The sequence below is a fragment of the Salvelinus alpinus genome, chromosome 30, assembly GCF_045679555.1.
Source record: "Salvelinus alpinus chromosome 30, SLU_Salpinus.1, whole genome shotgun sequence".
NCBI lineage: Eukaryota > Metazoa > Chordata > Actinopteri > Salmoniformes > Salmonidae > Salvelinus > Salvelinus alpinus.
In genome coordinates, this window is record NC_092115.1 from 3,461,579 (window position 1) to 3,482,474 (window position 20,896).

The 20,896-nt window shown below is 41.6% G+C and overlaps 1 protein-coding gene and 1 pseudogene across 1 annotated transcript in view; one reads left to right on the forward strand and one right to left on the reverse strand.

The window, feature by feature from the left end:
- ak5 (adenylate kinase 5) overlaps positions 1–20,896 on the forward strand; it is a 292,297-nt gene that overhangs the window by 168,238 nt on the left and 103,163 nt on the right. Inside the window, exons 8-9 of the mRNA XM_071376733.1 lie at positions 2,316–2,392; positions 9,846–9,906. Of these exons, the coding sequence (XP_071232834.1) occupies positions 2,316–2,392; positions 9,846–9,906 (138 nt within the window). The remainder of the gene's footprint in view (positions 1–2,315; positions 2,393–9,845; positions 9,907–20,896) is intronic.
- On the reverse strand, positions 10,358–11,611 carry LOC139560251 (glyoxalase domain-containing protein 4-like; annotated as a pseudogene).

A 20,896-nucleotide genomic window follows, 5' to 3' on the forward strand; every position in this document is an offset into this window, starting at 1 on the left:
ATACTATAGACAGTGGTGTAGTCTAAATACTGATACTATAGACAGTGGTGTAGTCTAAATACTGATACTATAGACAGTGGTGTAGTCTAAGTACTGATACTATAGACAGTGGTGTAGTCTAAATACTGATATGACAATAGACAGTGGTGTAGTCTAAATACTGATACTATAGATAGTGGTGTAGTCTAAATACTGATACTATAGACAGTGGTGTAGTCTAAATACTGATACTATAGACAGTGGTGTAGTCTAAATACTGATACTATAGACAGTGGTGTAGTCTAAATACTGATACTATAGACAGTGGTGTAGTCTAAATACTGATACTATAGACAGTGGTGTAGTCTAAATACTGATACTATAGACAGTGGTGTAGTCTAAATACTGATACTATAGACAGTGGTGTAGTCTAAATACTGATACTATAGACAGTGGTGTAGTCTAAATACTGATACTATAGACAGTGGTGTAGTCTAAATACTGATACTATAGACAGTGGTGTAGTCTAAATACTGATACTATAGACAGTGGTGTAGTCTAAATACTGATACTATAGACAGTGGTGTAGTCTAAATAATGATACTATAGACAGTGGTGTAGTCTAAATACTGATACTATAGACAGTGGTGTAGTCTAAATACTGATACTATAGACAGTGGTGTAGTCTAAATACTGATACTATAGACAGTGGTGTAGTCTAAATACTGATACTATAGACAGTGGTGTAGTCTAAATACTGATACTATAGACAGTGGTGTAGTCTAAATACTGATACTATAGACAGTGGTGTAGTCTAAATACTGATACTATAGACAGTGGTGTAGTCTAAATACTGATACTATAGACAGTGGTGTAGTCTAAATACTGATACTATAGACAGTGGTGTAGTCTAAATACTGATACTATAGACAGTGGTGTAGTCTAAATACTGATACTATAGACAGTGGTGTAGTCTAAATACTGATACTATAGACAGTGGTGTAGTCTAAATACTGATACTATAGACAGTGGTGTAGTCTAAATACTGATACTATAGACAGTGGTGTAGTCTAAACACTGATACTATAGACAGTGGTGTAGTCTAAATACTGATACTATAGACAGTGGTGTAGTCTAAATACTGATACTATAGACAGTGGTGTAGTCTAAATACTGATACTATAGACAGTGGTGTAGTCTAAATACTGATACTATAGACAGTGGTGTAGTCTAAATACTGATACTATAGACAGTGGTGTAGTCTAAATACTGATACTATAGACAGTGGTGTAGTCTAAATACTGATACTATAGACAGTGGTGTAGTCTAAATACTGATACTATAGACAGTGGTGTAGTCTAAATACTGATATGACAATAGACAGTGGTGTAGTCTAAATACTGATACTATAGACAGTGGTGTAGTCTAAATACTGATACTATAGACAGTGGTGTAGTCTAAATACTGATACTATAGACAGTGGTGTAGTCTAAATACTGATACTATAGACAGAGGTGTAGTCTTAATACTGATACTATAGACAGTGGTGTAGTCTAAATACTGATACTATAGACAGTGGTGTAGTCTAAATACTGATACTATAGACAGTGGTGTAGTCTAAATACTGATACTATAGACAGTGGTGTAGTCTAAATACTGATACTATAGACAGTGGTGTAGTCTAAATACTGATACTATAGACAGTGGTGTAGTCTAAATACTGATACTATAGACAGTGGTGTAGTCTAAACACTGATACTATAGACAGTGGTGTAGTCTAAATACTGATACTATAGACAGTGGTGTAGTCTAAATACTGATATGACAATAGACAGTGGTGTAGTCTAAATACTGATACTATAGACAGTGGTGTAGTCTAAATACTGATACTATAGACAGTGGTGTAGTCTAAATACTGATACTATAGACAGTGGTGTAGTCTAAACACTGATACTATAGACAGTGGTGTAGTCTAAATACTGATATGACAATAGACAGTGGTGTAGTCTAAATACTGATATGACAATAGACAGTGGTGTAGTCTAAATACTGATATGACAATAGACAGTGGTGTAGTCATAATACTGTGCGTCATACAACAAGCCTTTTCAGGCTGCTTCCTTGAAATCTGCATCTGGGTCATGATGCAGTGAATCACCAACTACAGAGTCAGACCTTAGCACTGTAGAACTGCTGGGTGTGCAGGCTTTGGTTATAGTCCTGCACCAACACACCCGTTTCAAAGAGTCAACTAATCATGGTATTCAGTCCGGACCAGAATGTGGACATATTTTTTAAGTAATGGTCTGTCTGTCTGTCTGTCTGTCTGTCTGCAGGCCCCAGTGAGCTGGATCTCAGTCTCCTAGGAGACAGTACTAGTCTGGTAGACGTCCCATTCAGAAATGAAGAGCAGGTAAGAACAGAGCACTTCTCCTCTCCTCTCTTCTCCTCTCCTCTATTCTTCTCTCCTCTCCTCTCCTCCTCCTCTCCTCTCCCTCTCCTCTCTTCTCCTCTCCCCCTCCTCTCTTCTCCTCTCTTCTCCTCTCCTCTCCTCTCCCCCTCTTCTCCTCTCCTCTCCTCTCCTCTCCCCCTCCTCTCTTCTCCTCTCCCCCCCTCTCTTTTCCTCTCCTCTCCTCTATTCTTCTCTCCTCTCCTCTCTTCTCCTCTCCTCTGCTCTCCCCCTCCTCTCTTCTCCTCTCCCCCTCCTCTCTTTTCCTCTCCTCTCTTCTCCACTCCTCTCCTCTCCCCCTCTTCTCCTCTCCTCTCCTCTCCCCCTCCTCCACTCCTCTCCACTCCTCTCCTCTCCCTCCATAATAATCATAACCATAATAATCCTATCTCTTCTATTGTAATGTTTATCAGACCCCTATTCCCTATATAGTGCACTACTATAGACCAGAGCCCTATTCCCTATATAGTGCACTACTTTAGACCAGAGCCCTATTCCCTATATAGTGCACTACTATAGACCAGAGCCCTATTCCCTATATAGTGCACTACTATAGACCAGAGCCCTATTCCCTATATAGTGCACTACTTTAGACCAGAGCCCTATTCCCTATATAGTGCACTACTTTAGATCAGAGCCCTATTCCCTATATAGTGGACTACTTTAGACCAGAGCCCTATTCCCTATATAGTACACTACTTTAGACCAGGGCCATATTCCCTATATAGTGCACTACTATAGACCAGAGCCCTATTCCCTATATAGTGCACTACTATAGACCAGCGCCCTATTCCCTATATAGTGCACTACTTTAGATCAGAGCCCTATTCCCTATATAGTGGACTACTTTAGACCAGAGCCCTATTCCCTATATAGTACACTACTTTAGACCAGGGCCATATTCCCTATATAGTGCACTACTATAGACCAGAGCCCTATTCCCTATATAGTGCACTACTTTAGACCAGAGCCCTATTCCCTATATAGTGCACTACTTTAGACCAGAGCCCTATTCCCTATATAGTGCACTACTTTAGATCAGAGCCCTATTCCCTATATAGTGGACTACTTTAGACCAGAGCCCTATTCCCTATATAGTACACTACTTTAGACCAGGGCCATATTCCCTATATAGTGCACTACTATAGACCAGAGCCCTATTCCCTATATAGTGCACTACTATAGACCAGCGCCCTATTCCCTATATAGTGCACTACTTTAGACCAGGGCCATATTCCCTGTATAGTACACTACTTTAGACCAGAGCCCTATTCCCTATATAGTGCACTACTATAGACCAGAGCCCTATTCCCTATATAGTACACTACTTTAGACCAGGGCCATATTCCCTATATAGTGCACTACTGTAGACCAGCGCCCTATTCCCTATATAGTGCACTACTTTAGACCAGGGCCATATTCCCTGTATAGTACACTACTTTAGACCAGAGCCCTATTCCCTATATAGTGCACTACTATAGACCAGAGCCCTATTCCCTATATAGTACACTACTTTAGACCAGGGCCATATTCCCTATATAGTGCACTACTGTAGACCAGCGCCCTATTCCCTATATAGTGCACTACTATAGACCAGAGCCATATTCCCTATATAGTACACTACTATAGACCAGCGCCCTATTCCCTATATAGTGCACTGCTATAGACCAGAGCCATATTCCCTATATAGTACACTACTATAGACCAGAGCCATATTCCCTATATAGTGCACTACTTTAGACCAGGGCCCTATTCCCTATATAGTGCACTACTGCCATTTGGGATGCAGACCTATTCTCCCCACAATATATATATTTCTGCTGTGCAGCGACCCAGCTACACATTAATTTAATAGCAACTCTCATCATATAGTCACCAAGACATTACTAAGGCTGTTTTTAACCTATATCATATATCATATAGTCACCAAGACATTACTAAGGCTGTTTTTAACCTATATCATATATCATATAGTCATCATGACATTACTAAGGCTGTTTGGAACCTATATCATATATCATATAGTCACCAAGACATTACTAAGGCTGTTTTGAACCTATATCATATATCATATAGTCACCAAGACATTACTAAGGCTGTTTTGAACCTATATCATATATCATATAGTCATCATGACATTACTAAGGCTGTTTGGAACCTATATCATATATCATATAGTCACCAAGACATTACTAAGGCTGTTTTTAACCTATATCATATATCATATAGTCATCATGACATTACTAAGGCTGTTTGGAACCTATATCATATATCATATAGTCACCAAGACATTACTAAGGCTGTTTTGAACCTATATCATATATCATATAGTCACCAAGACATTACTAAGGCTGTTTGGAACCTATATCATATATCATATAGTCACCAAGACATTACTAAGGCTGTTTTTATCTGTAATCAAATGTCACATCGGTATTTGGAGCTCCGACGTCATTACGAAGCAGAACATCCTCCTCATCCTCCACGTTCCATTCCCCCCCGTAGATGTAATATGATTTATGCAGAATTATTTTCATGAATTAATGCAAATCTTCAATTTACCTTTTGAAAAAAGGGATAGACAGAGCGCCGGCTGCCGTGGAGGAATTTGAAAGGATGAATCATATTTAGAGTCATTGTCTGATGCCGGTAGAAGGGGGAGAAGCCAGTCAGTGTCTACATCCCAATGGCAACCTATTCCCTAGTGACCCCGGTTAAAGTAGTGCACTATATAGGGAATATGGTGCCGATTGGGATGAACACAGAGTCATTGTCTTAAGCTCTAATGTTAGCTGGAGGACGACAGTCTTCACTTCCTCTCAGTCTTCACTTCCTCACAGTCTTCACTTCCTCTCCGTCTTCACTTCCTCTCAGGCTTCACTTCCTCTCAGTCTTCACTTCCTCTCAGTCTTCACTTCCTCACAGTCTTCACTTCCTCCCAGTCTTCACTTCCTCTCAGTCTTCACTTCCTCTCAGTCTTCACTTCCTCTCAGTCTTCACTTCCTCTCAGTCTTCACTTCCTCTCAGTCTTCACTTCCTCTCAGTCTTCACTTCCTCACAGTCTTCACTTCCTCTCAGTCTTCACTTCCTCTCAGTCTTCACTTCCTCTCAGTCTTCACTTCCTCTCAGTCTTCACTTCCTCTCAGTCTTCACTTCCGCTCAGTCTTCACTTCCGCTCAGTCTTCACTTCCGCTCAGTCTTCACTTCCGCTCAGTCTTCACTTCCTCTCAGTCTTAAATTCCTCTCAGTCTTCACTTCCTCACAGTCTTCACTTCCTCTCAGACTTCACTTCCTCTCAGTCTTCACTTCCTCTCAGTCTTCACTTCCTCTCAGTCTTCACTTCCTCACAGTCTTCACTTCCTCTCAGTCTTCAGTTCCTCTGTCTTCACTTCCTCTCAGGCTTCACTTCCTCTCAGTCTTCACTTCCTCACAGTCTTCACTTCCTCTCAGTCTTCACTTCCTCTCAGTCTTCACTTCCTCTCAGTCTTCACTTCCTCTCAGTCTTCACTTCCTCACAGTCTTCATTTCCTCTCAGTCTTCACTTCCTCTCAGTCTTCAAATCCTCAGCAGCATCTCCCCTCAGTGTCATAACTATAGACCTCTGCTATAGTGTACTAAACTGTTATAGTGTACTACACTGCTATAGTGTACTACACTGCTATAGTGTACTACACTGCTATAGTGTACTAAACTGCTATAGTGTATTAAACTGCTAGTGTATTAAACTGCTATAGTGTATTAAACTGCTATAGTGTATTAAACTACTATAGTGTACTAAACTGCTAGTGTACTAAACTGCTAGTGTATTAAACTGTTATAGTGTATTAAACTGCTATAGTGTACTAAACTACTATAGTGTACTAAACTGCTATAGTGTATTAAACTGCTATAGTGTACTAAACTGCTATAGTGTACTAAACTGCTAGTGTACTAAACTGCTATAGTGTACTAAACTGCTATAGTGTATTAAACTGCTATAGTGTACTAAACTGCTATAGTGTACTAAACTGCTATAGTGTACTAAACTGCTATAGTGTACTAAACTGTTATAGTGTACTAAACTGTTATAGTGTACTAAACTGCTATAGTGTACTAAACTGTTATAGTGTATTAAACTGTTATAGTGTATTAAACTGCTATAGTGTATTAAACTGCTATAGTGTACTAAACTGCTATAGTGTACTAAACTTATATAGTGTACTAAACTACTATAGTGTACTAAACTGCTATAGTGTATTAAACTGCTATAGTGTATTAAACTGCTATAGTGTACTAAACTGCTATAGTGTACTAAACTTCTATAGTGTACTGAACTGGCTGGTTTGTCCCACTAAGAGCAAACCAGATGGGATGGCGTATCGCTGCAGAATCCTGTGGTAGCCATGCTGGTTAAGTGTGCCTTTAATTCTAAATAAATCACAGACAGTGTCACCAGTAAAGCACCATCACACCTCCTCCTCCATGCTTCACAGTGGGAACCACACCATCACACCTCCTCCTCCCTGCTTCACGGTGGGAACCACACCATCACTCCTCCTCCTCCCTGCTTCACGGTGGGAACCACACCATAACACCTCCTCCTCCATGCTTCACAGTGGGAACCACAGATGCGGAGATCATCTGTTCACCTACTCTGCGTCTCACAAAGAAACAGCGGTTGGAACCAAAAAATCTCAATTTGGACTCATTAGACGAAAGGACAGATTTCCAAGGGTCTAATGTCCATTGCTCATTTTTCTTGGCCCAAGAAAATTTCTTATTATTATTGGTGTCCTTTAGTAGTGGTTTCTTTGCAGCAATTCGACCATGAAGACCTGATTCACGCAGTCTCCTCTGAACAGTTGATGTTGAGATGTGTCTGTAACTTGAATTCTGTGAAGCATTTATTTGGGCTGCAATCTGAGGTGTGGTTAACTCTAATGAACTTATCCTCTGCAGCAGAGGTAACTCTGGGTCTTTCTTTCCTGTGGTGGTCCTCATGAGAGACAGTTTCATCATAGCGCTTGATGGTTTTTGCGAATGCACTTTTTTTGGTTACTACATGATTCCATATGTGTTATTTCATAGTTTTGATGTCTTCACTATTATTCTACAATATAGAAAATAGTAAAAATAAAGAAAAACCCTTGAATAAGAAGGTGTTGTAACCCTTTTGACAGGTCCTGTAGATTGGGGGTAAGGCCCTGCCATAGAATACGTCTATGATACTATTTCAATACTGGTCAATGTCATAACTCATAAAGATGGCAATGGCTCATAAAAATGAGCCATTGATCATATTTTTGCGATATTTCTACTTTAGGAAATGTGTAATTTAACAGAGGGTCTAGCACAATTTTCCCTTCTTTGTCTACCTCTTCAGTCCAGGGTGCATTGCATTGTGCCGTTGCCAGAGATATTAGAGAAATGAGATAGGACTCCAATGAATGAAGGACCGTATAACGTCCCACCCGGCAGACTGTCGACCAATCGTGTTCACGTTGTCATGCTACAGTGTGTGAACTGGTTGGTTTGTGTATGAACTGGTTGGTTTGTGTGTGAACTGGTTGATGTTTTCATTTGAATGTATGTTGTCTTTTTGTGTATACTGTGTACCTGATTCTTACTGTGAAGGAAGCTCTCTCTCTCTCTCTCTCTCTCTCTCTCTCTCTCTCTCTCTCTCTCTCTCTCTCTCTCTCTCTCTCTCTCTCTCTCTCTCTCTCTCTCTCTCTCTCTCTCTCTCTCTCTCTCTCTCTCTCTCTCTCTCTCTCTCTCTCTCTCTCTCTCTCTCTCTCTCTTTCTTCTCTCCCTCCCTCCCTCCCTCCCTCCCTCTGAGTCATCAGACCGGCTGGTGGGCTTACGTGACAAACTGGCTCATCGTTGGCACCCCAGTCGATTTCACACACATCCACCCTACCCCCTCACCACCACACCCACTCCCACTGAAACCCAATTAAACTCCTCTTTCACCAATGCACCTTCCTGTAGTCCCATTACGCTATATGGTCTATTTATGGGTTGTACCTCTGTCACCCGGTCGCGTCAAGCCATTGTTATGAACGTTCTCAAAAGACGAACACCATAGTGGTGCCCAAAAGACTACTGGTTACTGGCTACTGACCAAAATACTACTGGTTACTGGCTACTGACCAAAATACTACTGACCAAAATACTACTGGTTACTGGCTACTGACCAAAAGACTAATGGTTACTGGCTACTGACCAAAATACTACTGGTTACTGGCTACTGACCAAAATACTACTGACCAAAATACTACTGGTTACTGGCTACTGACCAAAAAAACTACTGGTTACTGGCTACTGACCAAAAGACTACTGGTTACTGGCTACTGACCAAAAGGCTACTGACCAAAAGACTACTGGTTACTGGCTACTGACCAAAAGGCTACTGACCAAAATACTACTGGTTACTGGCTACTGACCAAAAGGCTACTGACCAAAAGGCTACTGGTTACAGGCTACTGACCAAAAGGCTATTCGTGCCCAGTCATTCTGAATGGGGGCTAATGACTGTTTCTTCAACATTAGTGGCCTGGAAATACGATGACATTGCTAAAGTAGGCAATACATTTGTATGATGTCGTCAAATTACATTTTAGAGAGATGGCAATGTTGCCATTAGCTAGCAAAGCTAATGTTAGCTAGCTAAAATGTGGTCATGTCCCTTCAATGTTGCCATTAGCTAGCAAAGCTAATCAAAAATAGCATTACATTTTAGAGAGATGGCAATGTTTCCATTAGCTAGCAAAGCTAACGTTAGCTAGCTAAAATGTGGTCTGGTCCCTTCAATGTTGGCTAGCTAGCTAAATGTTATACTGCATCTAAAGTCAATTTGGAGACATCACAATGACAACAAAAGGTTTTCCTATTGATTATTTGCCTCCTTTCGAAATGTCATCGTGTTTCCAAGCCATTAAAATGCGCTTTAGACAAAATCTTCATCAGCGCCCATTGAAAATGCATTGAGTAGAGCTATCAGTCAGGCACCAGTCCTCAACAGAACGTTCAAACCAGTAACGTGAAGAAACGTGCATGAATAAACCTTGAGAGTGTTAACTCAATAGCCCTGATCATGACACAGCTAAAAACTAGCTGAGGAGAGCTGAACCCTGTCTGTCTGTCTGTCTGTCTGTCTGTCTGTCTGTCTGTCTGTCTCGCTCTGTCTGTCTCGCTCTGTCTGTCTCGCTCTGTCTGTCTCGCTCTGTCTGTCTCGCTCTGTCTGTCTCGCTCTGTCTGTCTCGCTCTGTCTGTCTGAGTCAGATTAGCATGTTTTATTAAATCGTCATATCATCAGCACTTTTGTTGTAAAACGTTTGTCAAAAGACAGGTAGTTTGTCAAATGTGAACATAACGGCAGATTTGTTTTGTAAATTAATGTTTGTTAATTTTATTGAAAATCATTCTCTCTCTCTGCTAGGTTGAAGAGGAGGAGGAAGAGGAAGAGGAGGAAATGGGGTATGCCGAAGGGACTGCAGAGAGTGAGTAGATGAGTCTGCATTGATTTCCAATCAGGTCTTGTGTTGGGATAAAAGGCCAGAGTTCCATTCCAACTCACTGACTCACTCTCATGGCTGCGTCCAAAATGGACCCCTATTCCCTATAGACTAGGGCCCTATTCCCCGCATAGTGCACTACTATAGACCAGGTCCCGTAGGGCTCTTTATAATGAGTGGTGCCCTGTATAGGGAATAGGGTGCCATTTGAGACATCGCTGAATGTAACGACAGACAGACAGACAGACAGACAGACAGACAGACAGACAGACAGACAGGCAGACAGGCAGACAGACAGACAGACAGGCAGGCAGGCAGGCAGACAGACAGACAGACAGACAGACAGACAGACAGACAGACAGACAGACAGACAGACAGACAGTTTGAGTTTTAAATAACCATTATTGGGTCAGGGAATCCACAACACAATAAACACTCAAACAACAAAGCAGATCTCATGGACATCTGAATCAACCCAAATGACCACTTCTACTGTAGCCTTCCCAGGGGTGTCCAGGCTAACCAAGGTAGCCTTCCCAGGGGTGTCCAGGCTAACCAAGCATTCCCAGGGGTGTCCAGGCTAACCAAGGTAGCCTTCCCAGGGGTGTCCAGGCTAACCAAGGTAGCCTTCCCAGGGGTGTCCAGGCTAACCAAGCCTTCCCAGGGGTGTCCAGGTTAACCAAGCCTTCCCAGGGGTGTCCAGACTAACCAAGCCTTCCCAGGGGTGTCCAGGCTAACCAAGCCTTCCCAGGGGTGTCCCGGCTAACCAAGGTAGCCTTCCCAGGGGTGTCCAGGCTAACCAAGCCTTCCCAGGGGTGTCCAGGCTAACCAAGCCTTCCCAGGGGTGTCCAGGCTAACCAAGCCTCCCCAGGGGTGTCCAGGCTAACCAAGGTAGCCTTCCCAGGGGTGTCCAGGCTAACCAAGGTAGCCTTCCCAGGGGTGTCCAGGCTAACCAAGGTAGCCTTCCCAGGGGTGTCCAGGCTAACCAAGCCTTCCCAGGGGTGTCCAGGCTAACCAAGATAGTAAGGATGTTGTCGTTTCCCTTTGTCATCAAGGCTTCAAGATCTGCCAACTGCTCACGTGGACAGGAGAATGCTATCGTCCCGAAGGCTGTCCCATGATCTACTGTCCCAACAATGTTGTGAAGCTGTAGTTTACACTGTCTGTGAATCCCCTCAGCACAGTCTTCTTCTCCTCATTGCTCTCTTTCACCTTCATCCCCAGAAGGGAGGAGCAGCAGTGTATTGATTTCTGCAGGTCAGACCCTGCCGGACTCACCTTCTGTACAGGATCATTGGGAGGCTGTTCTTTGTCAACCGGGTAGAAGTGATAACATCCTGGGGCCTCAGCCAGATAGAGGACCTTTCCAACCTCATTGAGGGGCCAACCAAGCCTCTTAGCATTGCTGACAGCCTGGCTAGACTGCAGAGTAAAACCCAGGAAGTCGTTGCCCAGGCGATATTCTCCCACTCCATAGTTGTAGATCAGTTCAGTCACGAAGTCATCATCCTCTGGCCCAATGCCGACCATTGTCTTCTCCATCATAAGTGCCCTTACAAGTTGCCTTACATCCTTCTTCAAACTCTTTGTGACGCAGAATCTTCCTGCCGAGCACATCTCGGTTAAAGGTGGCCGTTTGCTTCGGTCGCCCAGTTTGGAAAACGAAATGCAAGGCTCGCCTCAAAGCCAATATAATCCAAGTGAGTTAGCTTGGTACTAAACGATTATATATCACGCTCAGTTTGACTACGTTGATTAATGATCCTTGCAGATGATTGCCACATAGAAAAGAGAAAGGAAAAAACAAAAGAAACAGCGGAGAAACAAGACGTAGAGGAAAAAAACACCCTATGAGGCATGATCATCATCATCATTGTTATACATTTCTCTGAACCTGGCCACTTTTCCCCACTACCTTTTGTTGCCGTGACAGCAGTGCCAAATTTCCTCAAGCGGAAACGTTTCTCTTCACACTCAACTGGTCTAACTCCACCGTCTTCTGTAACACCACAGCTGACCTCACAAACTTATCAACATCAACAAAAAAAAAATCTGCCAATTTGACAGATTTCCCAGAAGTCTGATCCAGGAACCCATTTACCTCCTCTAGAGATTGTAAATTGAGTCGTCACCAGCTGCTGTCATATCAAAAGATAGGTCCATATCCTTCTCCTGATCCTCCTGAACTGAGGCCACAGACCTCTGACTTCCCTCTGTCACATCCCTCTCAACACTCCCCACTTGCACCCCATCCCTCGTTACCGGGCATCTCCTCCACTACCTGGGAGACTAGCTCCACCTGAACCCCCTCCTGTACCCCATCTCATACTGGGCATCTCCTCACCAGTCTGGGGAAATGGCTCCCCAAATCCGTCCTTACCTCCTACAACAATATTTTTCTGCTGCATAACAGACACTATGTTCCCCTCTGGTACAAGCTGCAACTCCATGCCCTCAACACGGACAACTTTTTCCTCAGCAACAGGTGCTTGTGGCTGCTCTACCGCTGTCGGCCCACCTCTCCCTACATCAGTGGGCCCAGGCGTTACGAGGACCACCTGCGCCCCTCCCTCCACCTTCTCCCTTTTCGGGAAAGCATGTCGCTTTGGCAAACATCCCCACACTCAAACCACTGTTGACTACCCGTACTAGCATAAGCCATATACAGTCTGTTGTCATGCTTGACTTTAGACGATACCCCCAAAGTCTGCTCTGGTGAGTCCAAAAACAAACACCTGTCGCCAAAACTACATAACCTGTTTCAGAGCCGGGTTTTTGCAACCCGACAAAACAACATAACCTCCAATAACCCATACGCTCCAATAACTCATATGCTCCAATAACTCATACGCTCCAATAATTCATACGCTCCAATAACCCATACGCTCCAATAACTCATATTATCCAATAACTCATACGCTCCAATAACCCATACGCTCCAATAACCCATACGCTCCAATAACCCATACGATCCAATAACTCATACGCTCCAATAACCCATACGCTCCAATAACTCATACGCTCCAATAACCCATATGCTCCAATAACTCATACGCTCCAATAACCCATACGCTCCAATAACCCATACGCTCCAATAACCCATACGATCCAATAACTCATACGCTCCAATAACCCATACGCTCCAATAACCCATACGCTCCAATAACCCATACGCTCCAATAACCCATACGATCCAATAACTCATACGCACCAATAACCCATACGCTCCAATAACCCATACGCTCCAATAACCCATACGATCCAATAACCCATACGCTCCAATAACTCATACGCTCCAATAACTCATACGCTCCAATAACTCATACGCTCCAATAACCCATACGCTCCAATAACTCATACGCTCCAATAACTCATACGCTCCAATAACTCATACGCTCCAATAACTCATACGCTCCAATAACCCATACGCTCCAATAACTCATACGCTCCAATAACTCATATTATCCAATAACTCATACGCTCCAATAACCCATACGCTCCAATAACCCATACGATCCAATAACTCATACGCTCCAATAACCCATACGCTCCAATAACCCATACGATCCAATAACTCATACGCTCCAATAACCCATACGCTCCAATAACCCATACGCTCCAATAACCCATACGATCCAATAACTCATACGCTCCAATAACCCATACGCTCCAATAACCCATACGCTCCAATAACCCATACGATCCAATAACCCATACGCTCCAATAACCCATACGCTCCAATAACTCATACGCTCCAATAACTCATATTATCCAATAACTCATACGCTCCAATAACCCATACGTTCCAATAACCCATACGCTCCAATAACCCATACGATCCAATAACTCATACGCTCCAATAACCCATACGCTCCAATAACCCATACGCTCCAATAACCCATACGCTCCAATAACCCATACGATCCAATAACTCATACGCTCCAATAACCCATACGCTCCAATAACCCATACGCTCCAATAACCCATACGATCCAATAACCCATACGCTCCAATAACCCATACGCTCCAATAACCCATACGATCCAATAACCCATACGCTCCAATAACCCATACGATCCAATAACTCATACGCTCCAATAACCCATACGCTCCAATAACCCATACGCTCCAATAACCCATACGCTCCAATAACCCATACGCTCCAATAACTCATATTATCCAATAACTCATACGCTCCAATAACCCATACGCTCCAATAACTCATACGCTCCAATAACCCATACGCTCCAATAACCCATACGCTCCAATAACTCATATTATCCAATAACCCATACGCTCCAATAACTCATTGGCTCCAATAACCCATACGCTCCAATAACTCATATTATCCAATAACTCATACGCTCCAATAACCCATACGCTCCAATAACTCATACGCTCCAATAACTCATACGCTCCAATAACTCATACGCTCCAATAACTCATACGCTCCAATAACTCATATTATCCAATAACTCATACGCTCCAATAACTCATACGCTCCAATAACTCATACGCTCCAATAACTCATACGCTCCAATAACTCATAAGCTCCAATAACTCATACGCTCCAATAACTCATATTATCCAATAACTCATACGCTCCAATAACTCATACGATCCAATAACTCATACGCTCCAATAACTCATACGCTCCAATAACTCATATTATCCAATAACTCATACGATCCAATAACTCATACGATCCAATAACTCATACGCTCCAATAACTCATACGCTCCAATAACTCATATTATCCAATAACTCATATGCTCCAATAACCCATACGCTCCAATAACCCATACGCTCCAATAACCCATACGATCCAATAACTCATACGCTCCAATAACCCATACGATCCAATAACTCATACGCTCCAATAACTCATACGCTCCAATAACCCATACGCTCCAATAACCCATACGCTCCAATAACTCATATGCTCCAATAACTCATATGCTCCAATAACCCATACGCTCCAATAACTCATATGCTCCAATAACTCATACGCTCCAATAACTCATACGCTCCAATAACTCATATTATCCAATAACTCATATACTCCAATAACTCATACGCTCCAATAACCCATACGCTCCAATAACTCATATGCTCCAATAACCCATATTATCCAATAACTCATATTATCCAATAACCCATACGCTCCAATAACTCATACGCTCCAATAACTCATATTATCCAATAACTCATATTATCCAATAACTCATTTTATCCAATAACTCATATACTCCAATAACTCATACGCTCCAATAACCCATACGCTCCAATAACTCATATGCTCCAATAACCCATATTATCCAATAACTCATATTATCCAATAACTCATACGCTCCAATAACTCATATTATCCAATAACTCATATACTCCAATAACTCATACGCTCCAATAACCCATACGCTCCAATAACTCATATGCTCCAATAACCCATATTATCCAATAACTCATATTATCCAATAACCCATACGCTCCAATAACTCATACGCTCCAATAACTCATATTATCCAATAACTCATATTATCCAATAACCCATACGCTCCAATAACTCATACGCTCCAATAACCCATACGCTCCAATAACTCATATTATCCAATAACTCATATTATCCAATAACCCATACGCTCCAATAACTCATACGCTCCAATAACTCATATTATCCAATAACTCATATTATCCAATAACCCATACGCTCCAATAACTCATACGCTCCAATAACCCATACGCTCCAATAACCCATACGATCCAATAACTCATACGCTCCAATAACCCATACGCTCCAATAACCCATATGCTCCAATAACCCATACGATCCAATAACCCATACGCTCCAATAACTCATACGCTCCAATAACTCATACGCTCCAATAACTCATACGCTCCAATAACCCATACGCTCCAATAACTCATACGCTCCAATAACTCATACGCTCCAATAACTCATACGCTCCAATAACTCATACGCTCCAATAACCCATACGCTCCAATAACTCATACGCTCCAATAACTCATATTATCCAATAACTCATACGCTCCAATAACCCATACGCTCCAATAACCCATACGATCCAATAACTCATACGCTCCAATAACCCATACGCTCCAATAACCCATACGATCCAATAACTCATACGCTCCAATAACCCATACGCTCCAATAACCCATACGCTCCAATAACCCATACGCTCCAATAACCCATACGATCCAATAACTCATACGCTCCAATAACCCATACGCTCCAATAACCCATACGCTCCAATAACCCATACGATCCAATAACCCATACGCTCCAATAACCCATACGCTCCAATAACCCATACGCTCCAATAACTCATATGCTCCAATAACTCATATGCTCCAATAACCCATACGCTCCAATAACTCATATGCTCCAATAACTCATACGCTCCAATAACTCATACGCTCCAATAACTCATATTATCCAATAACTCATATACTCCAATAACTCATACGCTCCAATAACCCATACGCTCCAATAACTCATATGCTCCAATAACCCATATTATCCAATAACTCATATTATCCAATAACCCATACGCTCCAATAACTCATACGCTCCAATAACTCATATTATCCAATAACTCATATTATCCAATAACTCATATTATCCAATAACTCATATTATCCAATAACTCATACGCTCCAATAACTCATATTATCCAATAACTCATATACTCCAATAACTCATACGCTCCAATAACCCATACGCTCCAATAACTCATATGCTCCAATAACCCATATTATCCAATAACTCATATTATCCAATAACCCATACGCTCCAATAACTCATACGCTCCAATAACTCATATTATCCAATAACTCATATTATCCAATAACCCATACGCTCCAATAACTCATACGCTCCAATAACTCATACGCTCCAATAACTCATACGCTCCAATAACTCATACGCTCCAATAACTCATATTATCCAATAACTCATACGCTCCAATAACCCATACGCTCCAATAACCCATACGATCCAATAACTCATACGCTCCAATAACCCATACGCTCCAATAACCCATACGATCCAATAACTCATACGCTCCAATAACCCATACGCTCCAATAACCCATACGCTCCAATAACCCATACGCTCCAATAACCCATACGATCCAATAACTCATACGCTCCAATAACCCATACGCTCCAATAACCATACGCTCCAATAACCCATACGATCCAATAACCCATACGCTCCAATAACCCATACGCTCCAATAACTCATACGCTCCAATAACTCATATTATCCAATAACTCATACGCTCCAATAACCCATACGCTCCAATAACCCATACGCTCCAATAACCCATACGATCCAATAACTCATACGCTCCAATAACCCATACGCTCCAATAACCCATACGCTCCAATAACCCATACGCTCCAATAACCCATACAATCCAATAACTCATACGCTCCAATAACCCATACGCTCCAATAACCCATACGCTCCAATAACCCATACGATCCAATAACCCATACGCTCCAATAACCCATACGCTCCAATAACCCATACGATCCAATAACCCATACGCTCCAATAACCCATACGATCCAATAACTCATACGCTCCAATAACCCATACGCTCCAATAACCCATACGCTCCAATAACCCATACGCTCCAATAACTCATATTATCCAATAACTCATACGCTCCAATAACCCATACGCTCCAATAACTCATACGCTCCAATAACCCATACGCTCCAATAACCCATACGCTCCAATAACTCATATTATCCAATAACCCATACGCTCCAATAACCCATACGCTCCAATAACTCATATTATCCAATAACTCATACGCTCCAATAACCCATACGCTCCAATAACTCATACGCTCCAATAACTCATACGCTCCAATAACTCATACGCTCCAATAACTCATACGCTCCAATAACTCATACGCTCCAATAACTCATACGCTCCAATAACTCATATTATCCAATAACTCATACGCTCCAATAACTCATACGCTCCAATAACTCATACGCTCCAATAACTCATATTATCCAATAACTCATACGCTCCAATAACTCATACGATCCAATAACTCATACGCTCCAATAACTCATACGCTCCAATAACTAATATTATCCAATAACTCATACGATCCAATAACTCATACGATCCAATAACTCATACGCTCCAATAACTCATACGCTCCAATAACTCATATTATCCAATAACTCATAAGCTCCAATAACCCATACGCTCCAATAACCCATACGCTCCAATAACCCATACGATCCAATAACTCATACGATCCAATAACCCATACGATCCAATAACTCATACGCTCCAATAACTCATACGCTCCAATAACCCATACGCTCCAATAACCCATACGCTCCAATAACTCATATGCTCCAATAACTCATATGCTCCAATAACCCATATGCTCCAATAACTCATATGCTCCAATAACTCATACGCTCCAATAACTCATATTATCCAATAACTCATATACTCCAATAACTCATACGCTCCAATAACCCATACGCTCCAATAACTCATATGCTCCAATAACCCATATTATCCAATAACTCATATTATCCAATAACCCATACGCTCCAATAACTCATACGCTCCAATAACTCATATTATCCAATAACTCATATTATCCAATAACTCATATACTCCAATAACTCATACGCTCCAATAACCCATACGCTCCAATAACTCATATGCTCCAATAACCCATATTATCCAATAACTCATATTATCCAATAACTCATACGCTCCAATAACTCATATTATCCAATAACTCATATACTCCAATAACTCATACGCTCCAATAACCCATACGCTCCAATAACTCATATGCTCCAATAACCCATATTATCCAATAACTCATATTATCCAATAACCCATACGCTCCAATAACTCATACGCTCCAATAACTCATATTATCCAATAACTCATATTATCCAATAACCCATACGCTCCAATAACTCATACGCTCCAATAACCCATACGCTCCAATAACTCATATTATCCAATAACTCATATTATCCAATAACCCATACGCTCCAATAACTCATACGCTCCAATAACTCATATTATCCAATAACTCATATTATCCAATAACCCATACGCTCCAATAACTCATACGCTCCAATAACCCATACGATCCAATAACTCATACGCTCCAATAACCCATACGCTCCAATAACCCATACGCTCCAATAACCCATACGCTCCAATAACCCATACGATCCAATAACTCATACGCTCCAATAACCCATACGCTCCAATAACCCATACGCTCCAATAACCCATACGATCCAATAACCCATACGCTCCAATAACTCATACGCTCCAATAACTCATACGCTCCAATAACTCATACGCTCCAATAACCCATACGCTCCAATAACTCATACGCTCCAATAATTCATACGCTCCAATAACTCATACGCTCCAATAACTCATACGCTCCAATAACCCATACGCTCCAATAACTCATACGCTCCAATAACTCATATTATCCAATAACTCATACGCTCCAATAACCCATACGCTCCAATAACCCATACGCTCCAATAACCCATACGCTCCAATAACCCATACGATCCAATAACTCATACGCTCCAATAACCCATACGCTCCAATAACCCATACGCTCCAATAACCCATACGATCCAATAACCCATACGCTCCAATAACCCATACGCTCCAATAACCCATACGCTCCAATAACTCATATGCTCCAATAACTCATATGCTCCAATAACCCATACGCTCCAATAACTCATATGCTCCAATAACTCATACGCTCCAATAACTCATATTATCCAATAACTCATATTATCCAATAACTCATATTATCCAATAACTCATATACTCCAATAACTCATACGCTCCAATAACCCATACGCTCCAATAACTCATATGCTCCAATAACCCATATTATCCAATAACTCATATTATCCAATAACTCATACGCTCCAATAACTCATATTATCCAATAACTCATATACTCCAATAACTCATACGCTCCAATAACCCATACGCTCCAATAACTCATATGCTCCAATAACCCATATTATCCAATAACTCATATTATCCAATAACCCATACGCTCCAATAACTCATACGCTCCAATAACTCATATTATCCAATAACCCATACGCTCCAATAACCCATACGCTCCAATAACCCATACGCTCCAATAACCCATACGATCCAATAACTCATACGCTCCAATAACCCATACGCTCCAATAACCCATACGCTCCAATAACCCATACGATCCAATAACCCATACGCTCCAATAACTCATACGCTCCAATAACTCATACGCTCCAATAACTCATACGCTCCAATAACCCATACGCTCCAATAACTCATACGCTCCAATAACTCATACGCTCCAATAACTCATACGCTCCAATAACTCATACGCTCCAATAACCCATACGCTCCAATAACTCATACGCTCCAATAACTCATATTATCCAATAACTCATACGCTCCAATAACCCATACGCTCCAATAACCCATACGATCCAATAACTCATACGCTCCAATAACCCATACGCTCCAATAACCCATACGATCCAATAACTCATACGCTCCAATAACCCATACGCTCCAATAACCCATACGCTCCAATAACCCATACGCTCCAATAACCCATATGATCCAATAACTCATACGCTCCAATAACCCATACGCTTCAATAACCCATACGCTCCAATAACCCATATGATCCAATAACCCATACGCTCCAATAACCCATACGCTCCAATAACTCATACGCTCCAATAACTCATACGCTCCAATAACTCATATTATCCAATAACTCATATACTCCAATAACTCATACGCTCCAATAACCCATACGCTCCAATAACTCATATGCTCCAATAACCCATATTATCCAATAACTCATATTATCCAATAACCCATACGCTCCAATAACTCATAC